The sequence below is a fragment of the Phoca vitulina genome, unplaced genomic scaffold, assembly GCF_004348235.1.
Source record: "Phoca vitulina isolate PV1807 unplaced genomic scaffold, GSC_HSeal_1.0 scaffold25, whole genome shotgun sequence".
Lineage (NCBI taxonomy): Eukaryota > Metazoa > Chordata > Mammalia > Carnivora > Phocidae > Phoca > Phoca vitulina.
In genome coordinates this window covers 24,898,516-24,925,553 of record NW_022589728.1, presented here as the reverse complement: position 1 = coordinate 24,925,553, position 27,038 = coordinate 24,898,516, and the positions used below count along the sequence as shown (strand labels likewise).

Genomic DNA, 27,038 nt, shown 5'->3' with positions numbered 1-27,038 from the left:
TTCACAGCCCAGCTTTAGATAATACATTTTAGACAACCTTTCCATTTCTCTCAGATGTAGGCTATTCCCTCCTTGGGGCTCTTAAAACTTTGTAATACTTTTTCATTTAGCAGCTATTACAATGAAATGTTAGTATTCATCTACATGTCTGTCTCTTTCACAAGACTATGCATTGCTTGGAGGCAGTCATTTAATTCACACCAGTATCTTTGGCCTATTTTTTGTGTTTTCTGTCTATCATATAGACAAGATGATTAATAAATGCTTATTGAGTATACGAATGATGAATGAATCTGACTCCTATAAAAATACATATGCATTTTTATATATAACATTCAATGAGGGTGATTAATTTGTACTTCTAAAATAATTTACAAAGGAATATTTAAAATTACAAAATTATTACTGAAATTATCTTGTATGTCCTAGGTTTAATGTTCAATTTGTTAATCTGAAAAACAGGGAGTGTAGTAGCAAGTGTGGTTGTAAAAACATAAGAGTTAGGCAGAGCTGGGTTCAGTCTTGGCACAATCACAGAACTCCGGGCATGTTCAGAGGATAGGAGAGTAGTCCTGGAACCAGAACACGAGGATACAACCTAAGGTGATAGCAATGAGGCTGGAGAAGAGCAGACAGACTGAAATCATGTTTCAGAATTTAAATTCCTAGAAGTTGATGGATGACTGAATGTAGGTCATGAGGGGGGAAAAAAAAAAAAAAGATGAAGATGATGAAGGTTACCAAATTGGGAGAAGGAAAATACAGGAAGAGAAATAGATTGTTGCCATGGAAATATGTTTAATGTATCTCAGTGCAAATTTCTAGGGTGCCGCATGAGATGTCTGTGATTTATGCAGCATGTGTGCCAAGGAGATGGTGGAAATAGATGACTGGGATTCTGGGGAAAGAAATCTGTGCTGAAGATATGAATTTTGATGTTATTCACCCAGAGATGACTTTCTTCAGGAAGATGATATAGAATGAGAAGAGGAATGAAAACAAAATTCTAAGACTACCAACCTTAAAAGGGAGAAAAAAACAATGAATTTGTAAAATAAACCAGGGAAAATGGGATCAGAAATGTAAAGGGAAAACTGTAAAAGGATTAAATTATAAAGCAACGGGACAAGGATTCTAGGCATAGAGAGCAGGCAAAAGATCAAATGCCACAGAGAAGTCCAGAAAGACAAGAGCTGCTAAGTGCTAATTCATGATCAAGAACAGTTTCAGAACAATGCTAGGGAGAAAATCAGAACACATGGGCACATACTTGACTGGAAGGAGAAATTGGAGAAGGCAAGTGTGCATTACTTTGTTAAGACTTCAGAAAAGAAAAAGAGATATGCAGAAGCTTAAAAAAAAAAAAAAAGTAACCTGCCAGGTTCTAGGGAGAATTTGTAGTCGTGACTATAGGCCAAAGGAAAGCACACTAGGGAAAAAGAAGCACCAAAATAATAATAATAATAATAATAATAATAATAATAATAATAATAATAAATAATAGAAGACAATAAGTAAAATAAAATAATGGCTTGAAGCCATTGTGGTGATTTTAAAACACTCTTCCCCACAAAGGTGGAGTTGAATTCTCTCCCCCTCCCTTCAATCTGAGCTGGATAGTAACTCCCTTTTTTTTTTAATTATTATGTTCAATTAGCCAGTATATAGTAACTCCCTTCTAATACATAGAATGTCACTGTGAGATTTCTCAGGCAAGGTTATGAAATACAGCCTCTATTCAGTCAGTTCTTTCTCTTTTAACACACACATCTTGGGACGCCTAGGTGGCACAGTCAGTTAAACATCCAACTCTTTGTCAGGGTCATGATCTCAGGATCATGATCTCAGGGTTGTGAGATCTAGCCCCAGGCTCCATGCTCAGCGTGGAGTTTCCTTGGGTTTCTCTCTCCCTCTCCTTCTGCCCCTCCATACACATCTTAACAAACCTGAGCCAAGAAATTATAGTCTGGCTGCCCTGAAGACGTAGCTGGAAAGATATTGTAGAGAGATCACACAGAGAGCAAGAGATGCAGGAGGAATTTCGGTTGTTTGGGCTTTCCTAGCCCAGGCATGAGGCTGTTAGTTTGCAAGTCCAGGTCACTGCAAGCAAATATGTGAGAGACCCAAGTATGACCCACCAAACTTAGCCCTTAAAAGAGATCATAGGACCCTTATTCAAGGCCAATCTCTTGTTTTATACATGATTCTACAATCTCAGATGTTAGTTTTTCTAATGAAATTGAAGATGGATGCTTTTTATTTATTTATTTGACAGAGAGACACGAGAGAGGGAACACAAGCAGTGGGAGTGGGAGAGGGAGAAGCAGGCTTCCCGCGGAGCAGGGAGCCCGATGCGGGGCTCGATCCCAGGGCCCTGGGATCATGACCTGAGCCAAAGGCAGCCGCTTAACGACTGAGCCACCCAGGTGCCCCAAGATGGATGCTTTTTAAAGAGGATAAACAACCAGCTCCAAATTCACAAATTCACAAATATGTTATATTGCAAAAGTCTGCTTACATATCTGTTGTATAGAAATTGAAATAAAATTTAAAATGTATCATTCAAATGCTTTAGGCTAAGTTTTCTTATCTGCAAAATGAGAAATAGAAGATAACTCAGGTCCCTTCAAGGACTAAAAAATTCAGTTATTGAGTATGTACTATGGATAAGCTGTTTTTTATGGCATGACAAGTTTTCCATGTAATGCACTAAAAATAAGGGGGAAACCATATCAAATGAACTATAGTAAGGCTAAAATAGGGACACATTATTTTAATATAAGAACTGAAGCAAAGGAGCATGCAACTAAAATTTACTATTAATATTTAACAAATATTAATTAGTGATAGTTTTTAAAGTAATTATCTATTTAAAGAATGTAATCAAGCATAGGTGTTTAGGTGAAGTTCAACAATATGAATTGAGAGGATCTTTAAAAAAACTTAATGAAAATATAGCTGTCCTAGAAGAAATATTATTGTGAAAACAGCATGGAATGTATATTTTTATGCCACAACATTATATTACATGTTTTAAGACCACCAATAATTCATACCCATCCTATTTAAATGTAAGTCACTCTCTACACATTTCTTTTTAAGTTCAGGTTTGTAAATAAAATCAAGATGGCCTGATGGACTTTTTTTTCCCTCTCTGAACTATTCACCCAGCAATAATTTAAAGCCAAACCACACTTAAAATTACCATTTCTTTATAAAATGGGTACTTGAGGTGTGTAGAAATGAAAACCACTCTATTTTCCAATTACATCTGTAAGCTGTTCCTTCTTAGACCACAGTGAAGTGTTCAATGAAGTTTTATTACAAAGAAACATTTAGAATACTACTAAATTCTTTGTCTCCAATGATATTTTTAAAGCCAGTTCAACAGGGAGGCTTTATCATTTCCTGTGTATGTGTGTGACTGTATGAGAAATCCTAAATGTTGACAAAGGACTGTCAAAAGTAAGCCTAGAAATACAAAGTAATGTTAGTACTAAAATATTATAGTGGTAGAAATTGGAAAGTATGTAGCTATCTAGACATGTACAGAAAATTCCATTGACTGTTATCCTCTGTGAAACATGAGTGAACATATACAATTCATATTCCTACCAGAATACCTGCAATCCTGCTCTAATAATAGGTGATGACAGCTAGAAACCACTTAAGGATGTAGTTTTTAACAGAGTTAATATTAGTAGGCTACCAGTAAGTTCTATCACTGTACATTAGGTAAAATTTGTCATTAGTGATATTACTTTTCCTTTCTCTTTGATACTGAGAATAGTTTTGTCTCTTAAGAATGATTAAGTATTTTCAAATATATGTTCTTGACCACAGTAAATTTACAACTCTTTCCAGATTAATAAAATTTGAAAATTCATGTCCTGGGAATTGTATCATGATAATTAGTCTACCAAAGAGAATACCCTAGGTGACACTGAACTAAAGTAGTTTTACAGACTTATATTCACCAACAAAGAAAATATATAAATGATTAAAGACATTTTAAATTGACCAGCTTTAAATGGTCTGACACCTTTAAATGCACAAGAAAATTATTGACTAGAAACTCAATTAATTTCATAATTGTTAAATGTCATTCTAAGTAGAAAGAAATAGGATTGTAAGATTTTCTAAAATTTTATGAAATTCTACCTAAGTGTGATAAAGCTACAATAGGTCTTTTCAAAGACATGCTGAGAAAAATGTCTTTAAATAAAGAAGATAAACTTTTTCCAAAACACCTGGGAAATATAATTAATGTTGCAATTATCTAAAAATGAAAAGAATATCTAAATAATATAGAAATAATGTACTAATTCATTACACCTTTTTGCAAAATTGATACAGTTTTAATGGACTTCCAAGATAAATGCAAAAGACAAAACTGGTCTGTGACTATCATACTATTAGGTAGCCTAATCAAACGACAAGCATCTGTCCATGATACAATTTGCAATTTAATATGGACTTTTAAAACCTGCACTGCTTTCTGGCAAAGTAACAATATTATGAACACACAGTGGTTTGAAAAGACAATTGTGTTGAAAGTCCAGTCTAGGCTAGAAACTCTGGTCTACTCCCTACCACTGAAAACTAGAAATAGCATGATGAAATTATTTTTAAAAATTATCTTAGCATTTGCAATAAACTTTGACAAAATGAATTTCACAAACATTCTTGTTTTGAGACATATATATCTGCATACCTAACTTGGAATACCACCCTTATATCTCCAAACCTACCTCAGTCCTGAGCAGTCAATGGCTGTCAGAAATAGTAACAGCATGATAGCTTTCAATGGTATTGAAAACACCCTTTCCTTAGTTCTATGTCTTCTGGACATATGCAAGTAAGGTTATTAGTCATAAATTTTCCTCTCATTTTCTTGTATAGACAGAGTAAAAATAAGCTTGCATTTGTTCAAAGTACTTCAGTGAGTAATTAAAATACACGATACACCCTGGAAGAGTTTTCTTTCTTATTTAAATTATGTACTTTCAAATTTGTCTCTTGATTATGTCAAGTTTGGTTTCTGTTTCCTTATCTGTAACAACAGGAAGCTAGAATAAAGTCCTTCAATTTCTTTCAGCTTTAAAATTCTATTATTTTGCACTTATAGTCTCTTATAGAATGCTCTGCATTGTTTATAAAACCCCATAAGAACTTACAAACTGTAAAATAATCTTTCTGATGACAATTAAGGGCATTTCTAACTAAGAAGCAAAAGCTATTGTGATTAAAAGATGGGCAGAGGACTTGAATAGGCATTTTTCCAAAGAAGACATACAGATGGGCAACAGAAACATGAAAAGATGCTCAACATCACTAACCATCAGGGAATGCATCTTGAAACAAAAATGAGATATCACTCACACCAATCAGAATGGTTCACATAAAAACAAAAAAAGAAATAACAAGTGTTGGAGAGGGTGTGGAAAAAAAGGAACCCTCCTACACTGTTGGTAGGAATACAAATTGGTGCTACCACTGTGAAAAACAATGAGATTCCTCAAAAAAATAGAAACAGAAATAGCATACAATCCAGTAATTCCACTACTGAGTATTTAACCAAAGAAAACAAAAACACAAATTCAAAAGGATATATCTACCCCTATGTTCACTGCAGCATTATTTACAATATTCAAGATATGGAAGCAACTCAAGTGTCTATCAATAAATGAATAAAGATACATTATTAGAATACAATGGAATATTACTCAGCCATAAAAAAGAATGAGATCTTGCCATTTGCAATAACATGGATGAACCTAGAGGATATTATGCTAAGTGAAATAACTCAAAGAAAAATACCGTATGATTTCACCTATATGTGGAATCTAAACAAACAACCAGAAACAGAAACAGACTCAAATAAAGAGAACAAACTGGTGGTTGCCAGAGGGGATGGGGGGTGGGGTAGGGGGGATGGGCAAAATAATTGAAAGGGATTAAGAGATACAAACTTCCAGTTATGAATAAAGAAGTTATAGAGATGAAAAGTACAGCATAGAGAATGCAGTTAATAAAACCATAATAACATTGTGTAGTAACAGATGGTAACTATACTTATCATAGTGAGCACTGCCTAACATATAGAATTGTCAAATCGCTGTTGTGCACCTGAAACTAATATAACATTGTATACCAATTACTCTTAAATTAAAAAAAAGAATTAAAGCTGTATTGCAACTTACAAGATTGCAAAACCAAAAAGGTTTCAGATCTTCCAATCATGAGTCTAGAGAAGAGCTCAACTATTTCTGAATCATCCCTACTAAAGAAAGTTTTAATATTGTCCAAGACAGATAAACTGAAACTTAACTGAATGTGACAAGAATATATTTTCAGTAAGAAGTTAAATCCAGGCTCCCTTCAACTAATCCCGAAAACACAATGGTAAAACCTTTGAAATAAGACATAGACTTCTACATGTAATTTTTCTGCACTGCCAAAAGGAACAGGATTTTTTAGCCAGCTAACACATTTTTGTAAAACTGATATAGTTTTATGGATTTCCAAAATATAACGTACATGTAAATTTTCTGCACAGCTAAAAGGAACAAGGATTTTTAGCCAGCTCATGAACATAGTTGTTGAAGAAAACCAAAGACATGAAGAGTTACATCTTTCTAAATACCACCTATAAAAGATAATTCTTGCTGTGCCTTCACTTCTGGAAAAACAGGTTTATAAATTATCCATCATGTGTCAAAACTAAATCCCTCCCCAAATCACTGCTGTGTCCTATTTGAATCAGAAAGTGCAATCCAAAAATCTGACAGGATAAGCTGTCAACATGATCCTCTCGATAGCAATAACCTGACCTTCCAAAAAGAATGTTATTCTAAGCAAGTCACACATTTGACAGTTCACAAGATTTCAGATTTAAATTCCGAATATAATGCCTCATTATAAATTTTTTAAGCCACCTTCTTTGCTCCCTGTTGGTGGTATTATTCAGAATTACAATGAAGAAACTGACATCAGTGAAATAAAGAAGCAAGTCGATCAATGCTGAAAGAATGTATGATGTTTTTTGTGATAAAGTCATCTGGTATAGAAAGCACTATGGAAATCTGCAGTAACACATTCCTTACAACTCAGAAATTTCCTCAGGTGTTTAACTACTGTGCCTCACCTGTCTCGAAAAGACTTTGTAGTACCAAGGAAAATGTACAAGGTTCAGATTTCAAAGGGAACACCTGTGTTACTGCACAAAGAGGCCAGGTACTGAGAAAGTAGCATTACCTCCAGGCAATGCACTTCTGAGGGTCTCCTGCAAGTTACAGAGATATGAGGCAGATGTGGCAGTATTTTACTTAAAACACTTTAAAACAATGCCTTAAAACCTTAAAAAAAAAACTAAATCCCTAGCAACCTGTAATTTAGGGAATTGCCTCTTCATTTCCTTAAAATTGAAATATTTTTGAAATGGAAATTTAACGTGCAGATAAACACATAAGATGATTTCAATAAACCCACAGTTTAAATATTATACAGAGATACTGAATGCATGACGCAGGGAAGATTGCCCTTGTGAGACAGCAGAGCCATTAATTCAACTCAATCCTTACATAGAAATGTCTACTGATTGATCTCATTCTCATCTCACTGCCAATGCCCTCCCCAGTCTGACCATAACTTAACTAGCTCACTTATATCCCACCTCTATTCAACAGGGACCCTCAACAGCTGACTCTCTGAAACTTTAAAGAGTTTATGAATCACCAGAAGATCTTTTTTAAAATGCAGATTCTGGGGGCACTCACGTGGCTCAGTCAGCTAAGTGGCCGACTCTTGATTCTGGCTCAGGTCATGATCTTGGGGTCCTGAGATCGAGCCCTGAGAAGGGCTTCTTGCTCAGCAGGGAGTCTGCTTGAAGATTCTCTCTCCCTCTCCCTCTGCCCCTACCCCCTCTCACTGTGCATGCGCACTCTAAAATAAATTTAAAAAATCTTTTTTTAAAAAAATGCAGATTCTGATTTGGCAGGTTAGGAGACAAATCTAAACTATAATATTTCTAAGATCTGGTGCTAGGACCATTCATTGAAAAACCACACTTAGAGTTGCAAGGTTCTAGCACCTGTCTAGTTTCTTGGTCAATTGAATCCATTAGAGATTTTCCCCAAAAGGAACTGTCCTTTTTCTGCTCTCCTACTTAGTTACTTAAACTTCATCCTTTCACCAAAGTCCTATTCACAATCTCTCTCCTTTTGGAAGTCATTCTAACTACAATATTCCATTTATCATACTCTTCTCTGAATCTTCTTAAACATGCAATTTACCAATTACTATATATTCCCCTTGATCTGTATCCATTGTTTTGCATCTTAATTCCCAAACTAGAATTCAAAATAAAAATTGTGTCTCACACTTTTTTGTGTTTTCCATGGCATCTAATATAAAACATAGCATAACATACATTACCAGTATGTACTAATCAGTTATCACTTGTCTCACAGCTGGCCTGGAAACAATCAATAATTTGGATTGAAGATACAGGACCTAAGTTCTCTGCCTCAAACATACATGTGTGATATAAACTCAAATGAAAGGGTAGTCATAATGTACCTATGCTAAACAAAAGGTAAACCTCTAAAAAGCTAAACTTGGATTACTTTTGTAAATGTCGTATCTTTGTATTAACTTTGTGATTAATCCAAGGTGATGACGCCTTCATTATTTTTATTGTCATTTAAGAGAGGAGTAGCTAATAATCTTCAAGACTATGTTCTAGATGTTTGAGGAGATTCAGTATTTAAGGAAATCCTTTAGTAACTTGAAAAGTACCATCTATCAGTTCTTTAAGTCTCCATTTATAGCACTGGGTCAATTTATAAGAATTAACACCCGGGTTTTAATTTATTTATAGCTCATACAATTTAGATAGATGCAAGATTGATCATTAAGTCAAGCCTAGAAGAATATATGATAGGAAAGCTAAACTCTCATAATAAGTCACTCTATATTATCTACTTATGTATTAGTTTATATTTATATTTCAATATAACTTGGGTTTTGAAAGTAAATATTTTTATTATTTTTTTAAGATTTTATTTATGTATTTGAGAGAGAGAGAGCAAGGAGCCCGATATGGGACTCGATCCCAGGACCCTGGGATCATGACCTGAGCTGAAGGCAGACGTTTAACTGACTGAGCCACCCAGGTACCCTGAAAGTAAATAAAATATTAATTGCTTTTATTTATTGTACTTAGGGATGCTTTTCTAGTTTTCAGAAAGAAAGAGATGGGTTAACAAATGAAAAACTTCTTAGGCAAATTAGTAATAGAAAAAGTTGATGGACACATAGAAACCAAAACTTATAATTTAAAACCCTAATTTCAATTTAAACCAAACGCTAAAACCAGAAATATTTAAATGATTATGTTTACACAGTTTTAATGAAACTACTATAGTAAGTTGCTCATTGTTCCTATAGTGAGAATTCTGTGTTAACTTTTCACTAAGAATTCCTATCTCAAGAATGATAAACTGTTTTCCTTCCCAGCAGTCAATTGGAGCTATGTAAACATGGTTTCCTGTTTTCCTTGGCTGCTAGGAAACTTAAAGCTAGTTTAATAACCACAGCAATCAGGTTTTTAGGTGTCCTTTAGTACTATGCCTTTAACTTTTTCTTCTTCAATAATTAAACAATGACTAAGATGATGATTTTAAGAAATACGGTTTTCAAAAGTCCTTATTTGAAAATCTGCAAAAGACTATTGTGTTCAATATTCTTTGTTTCCACAAAGCCATTCTTGGTCCCTAAGTACCATTTTCTATGTCCCAAAAGGCTCAATCCTACATACCAAGTTACTTCAGGCTCTCTTGGCCCCTGGATTCCAATTGGATTTGGCTAATGGGAGACACAAACAGGAAGTCAGAGGGTGTGAGGTGTCTGTATTACCCCCTCACCAGCCCTATGCATTCCCTTTGAATCTTCTGCCTCGTTGTGATGGTGACAGTAACCTGTCACACAGCCCTTCTTTCAGGCAATAGTCCTCACCAGGCTGTGACATCACCATTCAAGCCTGGGTGCCCCCCATCCCTTATGGCTCACTTTAGTCCTGTCCACAACTCTGCATATAGACCCTCATTTTTTTTTTCCTGGTGAACTCTATTATTGAGGCATTGTTTCCTGCTAAAAAATAGTATTTGAGAATAAAAATATCTCACAGAATTTATATTACAAGCTGCCTAACATATTACCTGATACCTATTAGATCTTAATAAATGTTTTCTTATTTCATCGTTCCTTTAAGAATCTGCTTAATTTGCTGTGATTTGCATAGCCTTTTAATGGAACACTGCTGATATTCATGTGACTAAGGAAGAAATTCAAATCCAAAATTTTGAATGATTGAAACACAAGATAATCAATCATTGCCACCTAAAGTCCCAATGGAAAGGTAAATAATCCCCTTACAATTCAAATTCAACACAATATTAATTATACAAAGTTTAGAGTAAGTTATTCCTAGCTTTGCTTTGAGTCTATTAGCAATAAACTTTCAAACCTAAAGACCATTTTTCCTATTAAATTTCTAAGATAATATTTCCACTGAAACTCCCAACTACCTCCAAAGTTTAGGTAAGATGATACGTGTGTGTATCATTATATATATATATATATATATATATATATGACACACACACAAATACATAGAGGAATAATTTAAAAAGTTTTCACAAACCTCAAGTTTAGAAATCCATTGTAATAACTTTCACTTACAAAAATCAAATGAATACTGTCAAATTTTGTCAAAGGAAATGTTTCTTTTCATTTTTTTCTTTTTGAGATATGAATAGAAAGATGAGTAGGGTTATGATGCTCTAGTCTGTCTGATTTGCACTTGAACAAGGTTCTTTTCATTATATGTAGAAAAAATACATCCCCAAATATCTCCATATAGAGGCTTGGATCAGTTCTTTTTTTTTTTTTTTAATTCAATTAGCCAACGTATAGTACATCATTAGTTTCTGATGTAGTGTTCAATGATTCATTAGTTGTGTACAACACCCAGTGCTCATCACACATCACGTGCTTTCCTTAATGCCCATCATGCAATTACCCCATCTCCCCACCCACCTCCCCTTCTGCAACCCTCAGTTTATAGGATCGTGGCTGCTAAGTACTTGCCTTCAAATCAACTGTACACATATTCTCATATCAACCTCTTTACTAAGAAGGTTCTCATCATCCAAATGCTCTCTTCCAGAATCCCCACCACACAACAACTATAACTTCTTCCAAATACTATTTCAAAATGTACCTCTTCTAAGAAGGCTTACTTGATTACTGTTTTATTCTGAAATTCTTATTTTTTTTTATTTTTATTTTTATTTTTTTTAATTTTTTTTTAAAGATTTTATTTATTTATTTGAGAGAGAGAGAATGAGAGAGAGCACATGAGAGCGGGGAGGGTCAGAGGGAGAAGCAGACTCCCTGCCGAGCAGGGAGCCCGATGCGGGACTCGATCCAGGGACTCCAGGATCATGACCTGAGCCGAAGGCAGTCGCTTAACCAACTGAGCCACCCAGGTGCCCTATTCTGAAATTCTTTAAGATTTACATGCACTTTAAAATATATTAATTTGTACTTATTACCACATTGTGATTTACATCTCAAAAACAGTGCTCTGGCAAAAGTCTTCGCACTCTGATCCCTATATCTCCTGAAAGAGTCTCCATACTTGCTGAGGGGTCTAGACATCCTCCCTTCATGAGATAGAGTTGTCCATAAACCAATGTAACTCTCAAAGTCACTGAAATCCAGTGCCAATTTAGCCACCTGTCATACTTATTAAAGAATGATTTTACCTAACCAAAATGCACTGCACTTAAAATTATAAAATAAAACATAAACACCATACTTCATTAAAAAGAATGTTTTTGCAATTTTTAAGAGCACTTTCTTGTCAGAACAAAATTAATCAAATCCTTTTGCATTCTACCCATTTTAGAACTGTTGTTGAAGACCTAATCATCTTTTCGTTTTTCCTTTATTCATTACATTTTTTCCCATTCCAACTAGCATGAATTGAGCGTGGAGTATCTGTCAGCCACTCAGCTGGGGAATACAAAAATTACTAAAGAACAGGTCCTTCCCATAAATGAATGGAAGGTTAGGGAAAGAGACAGGATGCAAATACCAGGGTCAGAGGCAGATATGAAATGCTATGGGAGCTTGGGCAGTGCATGGGCGTGCACCCAACTCTGTATGGAAGGGTTCAGACAAAAGCAGATTCTTAAGGAAGAGGAGAAATTTGTTAGAGAGAAAACCGGGAGGGCATAAGGCATTCCAACATGTGCAAAGGTGATCAGGCTTGGCAAGATGTGTACAGCATCAAAAAAACCCAAGGTATATGGAATCATGGCATAGATGCTCACGTGAAATTAGCGATGCTTTTTATTTGTTTAGTTTTCTGTGTTCACAGAACTCTTGGTGAACAGACCTCTCTGCTCTCTCTTTCTAGGCAGGAGTTCTGATGCTCTTATTCCATCTCAATCCAGAGCCACGCCCTCCCAGGAACCCATACTTCTAGCGCTTTGGTTTCCCTTCTCTGGATAACATCTGATCTCACCATATACAGTCAATCATTCAGTATTTCAGATATGGATCTGCCATGTCTTGAGGAAATATAAGATACAGTTTTATGTTTTACTCCCAGAAACTTTATGGGATTGCCCCCTTCGTGGGATTACTTTATATTGTCTGAGGTACAACAACATACATGGGAAAGTCTATGAACAGGAACTCTCGTGCTCATTCCTGGGTCTTATCTAATAGCTCATTACCCTTTTTTTCCTAGTTGCCCCTCCATACTTGCCCAATTTGAAATTCCACTTCCTCCCTCCTCACTCACATGCCCTTTATTGTTTATCCTATCACTGACTACACCTCTCCTGTCACTATCCCACAAAACTGTGCCATTAGCTAATTTTAAGATTTCATTTTCCATTTCTCCTCCAATTACACTGATTTAAACATTAGGCATTGGGGGATTTTACTGTTCAAATGCTTTTATCTTTTTGGTTTCTAAGTACTTCTTGAAAGAGAGTGAAAAGTTTCTGTTGTCCTGCATTAGTAGTTACAGCTGCTATCTTATAAAAAGGAAGAAGGTGAATATAATAGTTGAGGAGGGGAAAAAGAAAGAATCTGAATTCCAGAGTCAATGTTTCATGTCCTTCAGGGAGCCTAGAGTCTATTCAAACTGGGGTTCCCAGATAGTGCTGCCACATCACCTGGGAGCCTGCAGAATAGTGAGGTCTACATAGACTTACTGAATCAAAATCTGTATTTTAACAAGATTCCCAGGGGATTCATATGCACATTAAAGTTTCAGCAATGCTGGACTAAAGCATCCTATTCCCAAAATCATACCTAATGGCTTTTCTCTAATGAAAACACTTGCTCTCCTTAATTTCCTGATGATTGATTTCAAAATGTTCTTCGATTAAAAACTTAAAATATAAAGCAGCATAGCCTACTAAATAGATTATGTCCGTATTCATATTTTGCTTTTGAGGTTGATCAGCTACCAATATAGAAAATATGCTGCCATTTCTCCAATAAGCTAGATGTAAGTAGTTGACTTAACCACACCTTATTGATTCTGTTAACTACTTAAAAGAAAAAAAGTAAGTTTCACCAGATCATAGTTCCGGGTTCTTATCTTTGGTAAGTTTTAGTTACCCACTATTCCAAGTCACATATTTGGATTGGTCCCATAATTTAATTTTTGGACTTCCCATACAACTATCTGTATTTAGCATTCAGTTTGCAATCTGAACCCCAAATATACTATTTGGTCTGTATCTGTACTTGATCCGTATTATGTAGTATCTGAATATTTCAAAACTTGAACCCCACTAACTTGCCTTTAATCATCTCTTTCTCATCTCCAGAAGATGCCTAGTCAAATGTCTTCAAAGTTCAAGCAGGTGACATCACATAAAGTGGCTGAAAAAGAGCAATGTGACCTATGGCAAGTCAGAGCAGGAATCATTACTTTAAATCTCCCTGTTTTTTAGAAACATCTTAACATACTATATAGTAAATCTTCTCTATATCTCTTGGATTTTTAAACTTAAAGCATTATGAACGAAATGAGCTGAAAACATCTCAAAACATCCCATACATTTGATTCCATATGGATCTTTATGCAGTATGTCCAAAATTACCACCTCGTAATGTCCTATCTTCATACCCTTCATTCCCACCTTCTCAATCTCTGCTGATGATCTTGCTTTATAATTTCACTGGGAAAAAATTGGAAGCATCCACATGAAAATTCTCTTCTCTCTTCCTCATCGAATACACCAAACTGTCTGCTTCTGAACCTATAGCCTCAGTCTTTCCTGTTACAATAAATGAGGTGACTTTGTAGTTATATTTTCTCCCTCCCATTGCCAAGTGCTTTCTCAACTTCTTCATTCTCATTAACCTACAAACATACTCCTTTAAAAAAATGAAAAAAAGCCCATATTCCCCTCTAGCAATAGGTAGTTTCCTTTCTTTAACCTCTTGCACAGCAACATCATCTTAAAGAGTTACTTGAAGTAACTTCCCTATTACCTCTCCTATTCTCTTCTTCCCACTTCAGTAAGACTTCCAGTCAGATCCCACCACTGAAATTACTCATATCAAGGTCATCAACAACCTCCATGTTAACAAAACCATTGTTGGCTTTTCTTCTTCATTTTACTCAGCCTCTCAACAATACTGAAACACTAACTTCTCCCTTGTTGAACTCTCTTCTGCTCTTGGGACACCAGTCTACCCTGTCTTTTCCTCCAATCCTGCTGACCACTTTTTCTCAGCTTTCTTTGTTAATTGCTCCTCTCTGTTCAACCTCTACATATTGCGGGACCCCAGGGCTCAATCCAAGGCCTATGACTCTTGTCCATAAAAATCTTCTCCTTGGATGATTTTGTTCGGTCAGTTAAGATGTTTCCTAATAACATCTACGTAATTTCCACATTTTTATCTCGAGTCCCACCTCCCCAATGACCATTAAAACCCAAATGAAGATGACATTTGGCATCACAATGAAGCTTGGCCAAAAAGATTCCTGATTTCATCCTCACCTACTCCTGTCTGCTTCTCAGAAAATGCTTCAACTATCCACCAATGTGCTTAAGTAAAATCTGTGAACATCCCAAATTTCTCCTTATCTTTCACCCTTCACATTAAATGCCATCAAATCATACCTTGAAACAACCCACCTCTCCCCATCTTTACCACGATCACCCTGGTCCCAGTCACCATTCTCTCACACCCAGAATATAGCAATGGCTTCCTAACTGCCTCTCTGCTTTCAGCCTTAGCTATCCTTCAGACCACTCTCCATAATGTAGTCAGAATAATTTCTGAAATGGAAATTGACCAGGTCAATCCCTTGCAAGAAATTTTCCAATGGATTTCCATATCACTCAGCATAAAATCCAAATTTCTCCTCACCTATAACCCAAAAGGGCTTCTGGCCCATGCTTATAAGTCTACCTCATTTTCTAACACTTCCCTCATTACTGAATAAAGTTCAGTCACACTAGCCTTCTTTATGACCCCTGAAAACCCCACTTCACTTCTGACTTAGAGACTTTGTATCCAGTATGCCTTCTGCCCAGATCTCTGTATTTTTGTTTAGCTGACTCCTTCTTGTAACTTAGCTCTCAGCTCAAGAGACACCAACTCAGAGAAGTCTTCCCCAACTATCCAACAGGATTAGCTCCATCTCTATCCTTCTCAATCATCTCATTCTCCTTATTTTCATTAACTTATTGAACTTTATGTATCCTCCAGCATCAAGAACAGTGCCTGACACAAAAATGCTCAATCAGTATTTGTTGAATTAAATGCTTTCTCAAACACAAGGTTATCAATAACAAATTGGTTTAATCAATTATAAAAGCTTTCCTGTAACTTCTTAAAATTTTGAAGGCAACAGATACATAGGAAAAGAAGGAAAGGGTTACTTAGACATACTGTAATACCTGAACCAGACAATTCATTACCACTTGAATTTGTACATTTTCTTCCAATTAACTAGATATTATATGTATGTATTGTACATAATAATATATGACATATATGTCAGTTTTATAAATATCTGGCTTTAATTGAATTAGTAAAAATCATTAAAAATATGAGAATTTAGGGGCACCTGGGTGGGTCAGTCATTAAGCGTCTGCTTTTGGCTCAGGTCATGATCCCAGGATTCTGGGATCGGCCCCGTTTCGGGCTCCCTGCTCTGTGGGAAGCCTGCTTCTACCTCCCCCATTCTCCCTGCTTGTGTTCCCTCTCTCTTGTGTTCCCTCTCTTGCCGTGTCTCTCTCTGTCAAATAAATAAAATCTTTAAAAAAAAAATGAGAATTTAAATTTTAAATCATGTATAATTATTTGGTTGTATAAATTCCTAAAAGGACTGTGTAAGAGGACACAGCTGAATGATAGCAAAGAATGTTCTTGAACTCAATGTCACTCAATTATGATTATAAATTATTATAAATGATTATTTTGTTTTTAATGAAGGCATTTAGTAAAGGTAAAAAAAAATACTCAAAGAAATTGCATTTTCCTACTGACCATCATTTTAAGTGTGGGACATGTTTATTGAGTTGCATCTTCTAAAACTAAGTTAAAAATTTTTGGTTAGAAAACAGTTAAGAGTGCAGATACCACCTGGCCCATAGAAAATGAAACACACGTGTTTGATGAATGAGTGAATGAACGTGCGTGCTCATTTTTTTCATCCCATTCTGCCCAGCTACCCTTGGACCACTATGACTTTACCCAAACTGTTTTATCAGACTTTCAATGTCGCCTCCATATTGTTAAATTCAAGGCTCCTCATTTTACTTAATTTTTATAAGCGTCATCCAACAGAGCTGATCATCATTTCTGCCTTTCTTCATTTAGCTTCTAGGACATCATGCTCCCAGGTGTTTTTGTTGCTGTTATTGTTTTTTTTTTTCCTAATTTTCAATTCCCTTTGCTGTTTCTCCCACCTCTCTAACTCTACACCATAAAGTGTGTCAAGGGCTCACTTCTCAAACATCTCTATCTATACTCACTTCCTTGATGATCTCCTCTCTCTTCATGGCTTTAAATACTATCTAAATGCTGATAAATGCTAATTTTATGTTCCATATTAGACTATACCACATTTGTCTAATTGCATACATGACAAATTCACTTGGATATTTAAGCTAAATCTTAAGTTTAATATGTCCAAAATTGAGCCCAAGCTTTCTCTACCAAAAGTTGATCTATCTACATTCTTCCCTGTCTTAAAAATATGGTAACTCCAATACTTCTAGTTCCTCAGGCAAAAACTATACAGCCATACACCACATCCAAAATCTGTTAACTCCAAAATGAAATAAAATCCTAATGATATACCCCATTATAAAGAAACTGGTGATGGACAAGAACGAGGCCACTGTCCTGTTCTGCTTCTCATGCTAAAGGTCTCATCTTCCATTGTTAATAGAGGGAGTGAAAGAGTAGACTGGCTTTTTGGGAGAGGAGAGGAGAGAAAACCATGTGGGAAAACAGCAGGCATCCTTATCCTGGGAAGTGAGAAGGCAGAGGTTGGTTTCACCTCCTCTAATCTCTTGGAATTTGTTGGCAAAATGGGTATCAAGTAACTGGGTGACTTCTGGGATCTCTGTAACCATTAGGAAGCCACTACAAGTTGAAAGATACAGAATCTTCCCCATTGATCTTTAAACTAGAATAGAAACACCATCCATTTTCAAAAAACTGCAGCCAGGAATTGACTGGATTTAGATCTTGCATTAGATGCAGAAACTCCCAGCCTACTGGCTGCCTAGCTCACCAAGGCAATTTCAGTAATCTTGCAACAAGGCTTCCTTGAACTTTTCAAGATTGATGTTATGATTACAAAGGGGTTTTAGTGTGTATTCACACTCTTGCCACTTCTCACCACCTTCGTGGCTACCAGTTATCAGTATTAGATGGATTATTGCAATAGTTTTGCCTCCCTGCTCACACTTTTGCCCCACCTTGCACCACCTAATTTCTGTTCTCAACAAAGCCAGATGATTCTGTGTAAGTTCAAGATCATACTATTCCTCTGTTTAAACAGTTCAAATGGTTTCTTACTGCTCAGACTGAAAGTGAGTTTCTACAATGATCTAAATCTGTCCTTCTCAGTTAAATTTCTGATCTCATTTCCTACATTACTTCCCACCCTCACTCTGTGTCAGCCACATGGGCAATCTGTCGAGTATGGTGATTCAGGGTCTTCACACCTATTCCAGGCAAGGAAGAATGTTTGTTGTGTTTACTTCTGGGTCCTAGTGGTGCCTGCCATAGAGTAAACCTCTGGTATCTGCTGAATGAAGGAATAAATAACAACAACAATTTCAAAATTTTGTGGCATTTTCTGGCTTTGAGTGCTCCATTCTCCTCCTAAAACTACTTGTCTTCTCTTTCCTTTCTGCCACTTTTAGCAAGATAAAAAATATGCAAACATGGAACTTTGGGTAAGTGAGTTATGAGGCCATCACTTCATTACCTGTATTTATTCTGGATATATGTAACAGGTGGCAAATAATGCCAGAAAATATAGATTTATGAGAATAAACAGAGCAACTCACAAGACAAAGATCACTCTTTCAGGTTTGGATTCAGGCTACAGACAGAAATAGGGCAGAAACCAGACTAGCTTCACCCTGTTTAGCAAACTAGGTTGTCTCATGTCCAGTTTCTATGATTATCTGCTATACTAAAGTACAGGAAAAAACAAGACCACTAACAACTTAACTTCCCATGTTAAACATGGCCTCAGAAAAAATCTAAGTGACAAACAGGAACCAAGTTATTGCAACATGCACCATGGACCAAAAGTACCACCGGTTGTTTGCCTCAGAGCCTCCGGTTGCCTAGCAAAAGGAGAGGTATTCAGATGTATTTTGTTCTACATTCGGGAAAGTGCTATGCCAAGGTTCTGCCCACAGTCTCGCCCATATGTCAGGTGAGAACAAGCCGGCACAGCCACCAAACCTCCCAGCAGAGTGTCTGTCAACAGTTCCCTAAAAGACATGGAAATAGTTACAATAGCGGAAAATGGCTTATATAATTGGCCCATGTGTCCTTTTTCAGGTAAATTGTTCTGGCTGCTAAAGCACATTCTAGACTTACGTACACTTTGCATCACAGTGAACTACTTGGGATTTCAGTCTATAGTGTTTTAGGGGCTCTATGTTAAAAATTTGTAGCAAGAGGTAAATACCCATTAACTCATTTTAGTATTTGAATTCCAGAATATTTGAATATATTTATAATTATCTCAGTAGCTCCATATTACAGGATAATTTTTAATGTACTATCAATATTTTAAATATTGAATTATTTGAAACATTCATTCCTTCATCTCTAGCATTTCCAGTTTCTATGTCAATATCTCCAGTGTTGCTGATATCCTACCTTCCAGAAATTTTATTATTTTAATTCCTCTTTCTTACCTGTCCTCACGTTTATCTCATATATAATCTTTATTTTTCCACCCATCCCTTCATCCAACACATTTGTTGAACCATCAACAATATTCAATCAAAAAAAATATTTACTAAGCACTTCTAGGCATCAGGCACAGAGTTGTAAACAATAAGGTAGGATGCTTACCTATCTAGAAATTTAAAATCTTGGAAAGGAAAAGAGACATGTAACTATTTAATTGCAACAAAACGGTTATACTTTCAATAAGTTTGAATAAAATACTTGAGGAGCACAGAAGTGGTGCTCCTTCTGTGGAGCAGAGGAATGGGTGCACCAGAGGAAGCTCTGCAGAAAGACAACATTTGAGCTTAGTCTTGAGTAAGAGATTATGAGGAAGGGACAGGAAGCACAGATATTCTGGGCACAGAAGAAACTGATGAGCAAAGAGGCAAAGAGACATGAGGAAGCACAACCATCTTTAAGAACAGTGAAAATAGGGGCGCCTGGGTGGCTCAGTCGTTAGGCGTCTGCCTTCGGCTCAGGTCATGATCCCGGGGTCCTGGGATCGGGCCCGCATCAGGCTCCCTGCTCGGCGGGAAGCCTGCTTCTCTCTCTCCCACTCCCCCTGCTTGTGTTCCCTCTCTCGCTGTCTCTCTCCCGCTTTCTGTCAAATAAATAAATAAATAAAATCTTTAAAAAAAAAAAAAAAAGAAGAACAGTGAAAATAGTTCAGTGTGAACACAGATCCGGATATACACAAGGGAGTTGAGGGCCATGGGCAGAATTGACATGATGTGCCTCCTTTTATACATTAATCAAGGTGGGCTTCAACTTGTGAGCTTCCAGAAGTTAACAGAAGTTTTGCACAGCTGAGTAACAACCACAGATTTGTTTGAGGAAAAAGACAGATTTAGTAACAATGAGGAAGGTGGACTAAAGTAAAAATAAAGTAGGAACAGACTGGTATAGTCTGTTGGGTGAGAAGCTGTAGTACCAATCTTGAGGTGAGATAATGAGCAAAGGTTAGGATGAAATGGAAGAGATGAATTCAAAAGACATTTCTGAGACAGGAGCTACAGAATTTGGCAAGTAACTGTGTATTTATGTTTGCGTGCATATGTTATATGAAAGTGGGAAGAAAGAATGAGAGCACGGCAAGAGTTGGGGGGATGGGACCAATTTTCTGTTTTGTGGGGTGTTTTGTTTTGTTTTGCTTTGCTTACAGAAAACTGAGCAGATGTTGATGAGATCTACTAAGAATCCAGGAAAAGAAGTAGGATCACGGGCAAGGGTAGAGGGAAAAAGGTAAGGCAGTTCATTTTCTTTTCAGACATCTTAAGTTTGAAGTAACTGTGGAGTAATACCACAAGGAGATGACCCATATTTCCAGTAAGAAATATGAAAATGAAGCTCAAAGAGAAGATTGTTACATAGAGATATAGATTAGCTATGGACTATACACCATCAATATACGGATGGTATTTAAAGTCAAAGGAGTACATAACATCCTGTAGGAAAGGAGAAGGCCAAAAGGAAAAACCTAGGAAACAAAGTTTTACAAGACGAGCTAGAAACAAGAACACGTTGATGAAATAACCAGAAAAATAAAACAACCAAATGATAAGGTGAAAGAAAACCCATGGAAAGGAAAGACCTGAAAAAAAGAAAGTATGTGCAACAGTCAAATGTCTTATCTCCTTTCAGCTTGTAGTTTTATTCTTTACACCAATTTTACCATTGAGAAAAGCAGTGCCCAGAATGGTTGCTGACTGACAGAGTTCACATACCAGCAAGCAGCAGAGGCAAAGGTGAACCTGCTGCTATCGAGGGCCAAAGCTAGTTTTTCCTTTAAAAATCCATTGCCTCTTTCAGCAACAGTTTCCCTTGGTGACCTAAGAGCTCTAGTTTCTCAACTTACCCAAAATTAAATATGGGTAATCTTTCTTTTTAAAGGCTTGTCTAAAGTAAAAATTTGTAGGACTTCTTCATTTATGAGCTTTCAAAAAGAAAGCCAATTAGGGAGCCTTTCCAAGCATCACTGGTTTCAATAATCAATAATTCATTTCTCCCCTTCCTGATTCTGCCCCAGGTCTGTGCTTTCCTCAACCTGCTCTTCTTCTAGAAGTTTCCCTGGAAGCAGCACTTGCCTGTTTCTCTTCCTCTAGTTGAGATACGCCCTCCACTCTTTGCCACAATTCAGGGTCCTGACCACCTTCCAGGAATAACATAAACCCCATCCTCCCCACTGATTAACTCTCACCATTAGGAATATTCCATTATTCTGTGCTCCCTTGGTATTATTCACACACTTTAGCAGAGAATTTTATGCCCTTGTTTACTTGAACATTTTCAAATGTGTCTATTCTTTCTTCTCAATCAACCTATAAGCTCTTCAAGGGAAGATGTGGTGTTCCAGAGTCAATTTTTAACCCTATTAGTTAAATGATGATAAGAGTAGGGGTAGGGATGTGATGTTAATAAATGTGGATGTGGTTGGCTGCCATTGGTTCAAGTACAAAGAGTACACTAACATGAGCACCAAGCGTAAATAAGGTAACTGGCTAGTGACATGCAGTGTACAAGTAGACAAAGTGGTGGCACTTCTAGGGTATTGCAGATTTTACAGGAAATAGCTCTTTAAGCCAAATTTTAACTTTGCTGTCTCAGAATAAATACACTTTTATTTTTTTTTAAGATTTTTTTTTATTTATTCATTTGAGACACAGAGATACAGAGAGAGAGAGAGAGAACATGAGCAGGGGGAGAAGCAGAGGGAGGGGGAGAAGCAAGCTCCCCGCTGAGCAGGGAGCCTGATGCGGGGCTCGATCCCAGGACCCTGGGATCATGACCTGAGCCGAAGGCAGATGCTTAACCATCTGAGCCACCCAGGTGCCCCAGAATAAATACACTTTTAAATAACTATTTGAATAAGTAACATTTTCACAAGGTTGATCAACATCCATACTTCTACTGCTATGTAATACATAAGTCAACAATATTTCACATAATATAGTATTGTTCTTTTAGACCTTCCCCTTAAATGTGTATTCTAGAAAACGTGTTCCAGTACAGTTGGGCAATGAAGTCCTTTGCAGCCCAGCTAATGGCCAAGACACAGTTCCAGTGCTAATAGTATCTAAGGGCAACACAACATAAACCCTGGCTGGTTTCTAAATCTACATTTCAAGGATAGAATGAAACCAGTGAAACTAAAAAGAAACTCCTATAAACACCCCAGACTAGACATCATACAATAGGCAGTTATTTTCTTTGGAAGTAAGACATGAAAACGAATCACAGAACTGTTCTTTCATTATTTCCATATTACTTAAAAAACACACAAATATTCTCAGGTTTCTTTTTGTGGGTTCAAACTCCCAAGTTCTTCCTTATTTTAAATAAAGCAATGGAATACCTATCCACATGGAATAAGCATAAGGTGGCCTACTTGGAAAGGCTCCGTAATTGGCTCATGCTGTTTGAAAGCTCACAAATGAAGAAGTCATAGAATTTTTTACTTTGGACAAATGCTTTAAAATACAAAAAAAACCGAAATGTGAGACATTACAGATGTCATAGCCTGCAAAGAATTTTTAAAAGAGCTAACAATTTCCTTAGGTATTTTATTTAAACACTATGGGAAGACGTAAAATTAACTATCGGTCATAGTCACATTTACTAAGACCTTACAATATGCCTGATAATGAGCTAAACTTTACATAGGTCATCTCATTCAATCCCCACAACAACCCTCTGAGGTGAGTACACATGCTAGACATGAGGGAACGGAAATAGAAATTAAGTTGCCCTAAGTCACACAGCTAATGGGTATCAGTGCCAGAATTTAAACCCAGACCGCCTGATTGCCAGGCCCTAATTCTTAACCTCTGATGAGTTCTCTTGAGTGCTACCTACTTTCTTCAGGGTAAATTTTTCTAGTGAAAGCTAAAATAATAAGCTATACTTTGTAATGGGTAATGTGAACTTAGAACTTCCATATATCATAAAAGTTGCCTAGAGAATATCCATCAGCACTAATGTGAATACAGAAAGAAGAAAACTAGAATGCATTAAAATTAACTATACCCTACAACGTATCCAAAGGAGAAATGCGATTCCCAAGGTTCACTGTATAAACGTTGCTATCACCAATGATTACTTATCAGTTTTTGCTAGTACATTCCTAATTTTAGTGTAATAGATATTTGAAAATTTTTCTCCATATTTAAGGTATAGAGTAATACATTAATGAGTAACATCCTAATAGCCTTTAAAGAATAAGTTTGTGGGATGGCTGGGTGGCTCAGTTGATTAAGTGTCTGACTCTTGATTTCGGCTAAGGTCATAATCTCAGGGTCATGAGATCGAGCCCCGCGTCCGACTCCACTTTGGGCAGGGAGCCTGCTTAAGATTCTCTTGCTCCCTCTCCCTACCTCTCTAAAAATAATAATAAATAAAAATAATAATAATAATGTAAGTTTGTTTCCCAAATTTGTTACTTTATTCTAAAAATAAATATGAGGTTATTATGGATAAGTCACATATTTATTTTAATCTTTGTCCAGGCTTGTTTTCACATGTCAAAGTGCACAAATAAACCCACAAGAAAAAAAAGTCATTGCCAAAGCACTGCTTAACATAAAGCAACCACAGAAACATACCCTTTACAGTGGGTCATTTACATATTGGTAAGAAGCAAGGACCCATTGGAAAGTTATCAACAATCCAGAAAACTGCTTTAAATTATTGGTCCCTGATTTTTTCAGATCCACCATTCGTAAGTTCCATCAGTTAGGAATTAGGAAGCAATTGTTCTACTAAGTCACTTAAAAGCAAATGTGTCAGCTGTTCAGCATTTTCAGTATAGGAATCTTCCTGGTAAGAGTAGAATTTAGGACTTTTAGTAGGAACATTGCATCTGAAGATATTTAATTCTACTCTGAAATTCAAAGAGCTCTTAGAATAAAGGGAACACTGATAAAAAAATATGCAGAGGAAGATACTCCCCAAGAAAATCTCTTTTTTTAAAAATTTCATACAGGACAAATGGTAAAGATTAAATAATAGCATGAGGGAATTTAACCAGGAAGACTGAAAGCATTAATAAACATTTTTTGTACATACCATTCGAAAAATTTCCTTACCATATACTGCATATTAGATGCTGTTGGATACACCTGACTTCGTAATTTGTTATGAAGGTCCAAGATACTCTGCATGTCATTGTCTGTGATGGCCCTTTTCCCTCTTTGCTTGGCCATCCACCACTCACCATCCTCATCCATGTACTTTTCCAAAAGTTTCTCCAATAAAGTAGCATTAGGAACTACCATGGCTGGAATTGCTCTAGCCATGAATAGCACTGTGGTTACTCTGAGCCACTCCTGCGCCGTACACTTCATAATGAATGATCTCAGGATTTCCCCGGGAAAATCTCCAAGACAGGCTCTTCCACTCCTTTTGGCTATCACGACATGCAGTGTGATTAAGGCGAAAATCGAGGCAGATACTAATTTTCTAATAACAAAAGTAAAATAACAGTTACAAAGGAAGTGTGACAGTTTGATTTGTTTCTATAATGCCAACAAATGGACATGCACTTTTTGAAATACCTATCTCCAATCCATTTTTCCTCCAGAGGACTTTTCACATTGCGTTATTTTCACAAAATAAGCAACTATATGTACCAAGATAACATGCGTGAGGCCAAAATAAATGGCAAAAGTAGCCCCGAAGAGTCCAAGTCTGAAATCAATTTCTGAATTGAAAGGCTTTAGATGGCTATATATTACATACAGCCTGCAAAGGGTATTATCTACCTACAGGGTTTTCTACCAATCTAGAGGTCCATGTTTCTCTGTACTAAGGTATTATTTTATACCAGTGTCCTATATCCAGTTCGCAGACAGTCAGAATGTCCACAACATGCTGAAATTGAGGTGCATGTTTTAAAGTACAAAATGTCATTCATTCATGTATCCATGGGTACATCTAGAGGGCCCACGGAACTAATGCCAAAGAATGGTCTGGGAGGAAGTCTCCTCTTAACCAGGCGCAGGGCAAGAAGAATTCAATCATTATTTCCTGGGAAGTGTGAGCCCAGCCTGTGGCCCGCACCCGATAGAGCTAACAGTTCACCACTAACTTCAGCTTTTCCTCCCACACGCCGCAGGCGCACACTCTTCATAACCCAAACGGAAAGCGCGCGACAGGAGGAGGAGGAGGAGGTGAAACCCACAGTCACTTGAAAGCACAAGCATCCGCAGATCTCCATCGCTGCAGCTTTCCAAGCAGCGCACTCACCCCCGTGTCCGCCCATTCTCTACAAGTTGGCTTTTTTTTTTTTTTAAGTGGGGTTTTGGGAAAAAAAAAAAAAAGTAGATGGGAAAAGGTGGGAGCCTGACGACTCGGCGATGAGTTTTAGAAATGCCCTTACCTCTCCAGCGTGAAGTTCCCTACGAGAGCGGAGCAGAACACCACGGCCGGCCTCCCGCAGCCGCCCCAGCCTCCGCACGCGACTGCACACACACAGTCGGGTCGGGAAAGACCGGGACGCGGCGCGTCCTGGGGCGACGAGGGCGCTGACTGAGGGTGGACGCGAGCCTGGGCCTTCGCGGCTCGTTAGGTCCTGCAGCAGGCGAAGCGCTCCGAAGTTAGAGCCTGAAATTCGGGCTGAAAGGGAGCGGCCCGGCTAGCTAGCCAGGGTGGGTGCCCGAGCTCCTGCAAGCGCTCTCCGCAGGAGCAAGGGGCGGGGACAGGAGCGGGGCTGGGAAGCGAAGGCCGCCGGCGACCTCGCGCTCCCGCTCGGTGCAGCCGCGGTGCGCAGAGCAGGCGCCGAGCGCTTCCGCCGCTCCCGCGAGCTCCCGGGCATTTATTGCGGTCCCTGCGCGCGCACGTGACGTGAGCGCCCCTCCTCGCCCACCCCCACCTCTACCCAGCCTGGCCCGCTGCCTGCTGCGGAGCAGGGAGCAGCCGCTCTGCTTCTCCCCCGGCCCCGCGAAGCCTGGACGCTTGGCCTTTGTGGGCGTGATTTGGGCTTCAGAGGCCCGGCGTGCCGGTCAGGACCCTGGGGGAGGCGTGTGTAAGGAGGGCCCCAACTCCTCCCGCCCCTCACAGCTCCTCTGCTTCCAGAGGTCTTCTTCCTAGTTGCTTCCTGACGAGATGCTACAATGACTTTAACAACCCTTACAGAAAAGGAGGCGCCCCAGAGAGCATGCAGAGGGAGTAGGGATGGGTTAACACATCAGATCTTGGAGATGCAGAAGAGGTACTGGGGGACGGGATGGGGAAGGAAAGGCTTTTTCTTTTATTTTCTCCAGATCACTTCTGTTTCCAGGACCCAGTGTCTAGAATTGAGAAGTTGTTCTTTTTGGCTCCATTAAAACTTTATGATGACCAGATGGACAAGGGGTTTCATAGAATGATGTAATGATCTGTCACTTGGGATTGTCTGACAGTTGAGTCTCACTTCATCTGTAAAATATGTGGCATTCGCTTCCCAAGGGGACGAGAGCACTTTTTTTTTCTTTTATGATGATGTATATATTTTTGGAGTTGAT

General features: G+C 37.7%; 1 protein-coding gene across 1 annotated transcript in view; it reads right to left on the bottom strand.

The window, feature by feature from the left end:
• CRISPLD1 (cysteine rich secretory protein LCCL domain containing 1) overlaps positions 1 to 26,362 on the bottom strand; it is a 44,592-nt gene extending 18,230 nt beyond the window's left edge. The window contains exons 1-2 of the mRNA XM_032421871.1: positions 25,916 to 26,362; positions 24,624 to 24,996 (exon numbers count right to left, since the gene is read on the bottom strand). Of these exons, the coding sequence (XP_032277762.1) occupies positions 24,624 to 24,881 (258 nt within the window). The 5' untranslated portion in view covers positions 24,882 to 24,996; positions 25,916 to 26,362. The remainder of the gene's footprint in view (positions 1 to 24,623; positions 24,997 to 25,915) is intronic.
• Between the last annotated feature and the right edge of the window lie 676 nt (positions 26,363 to 27,038).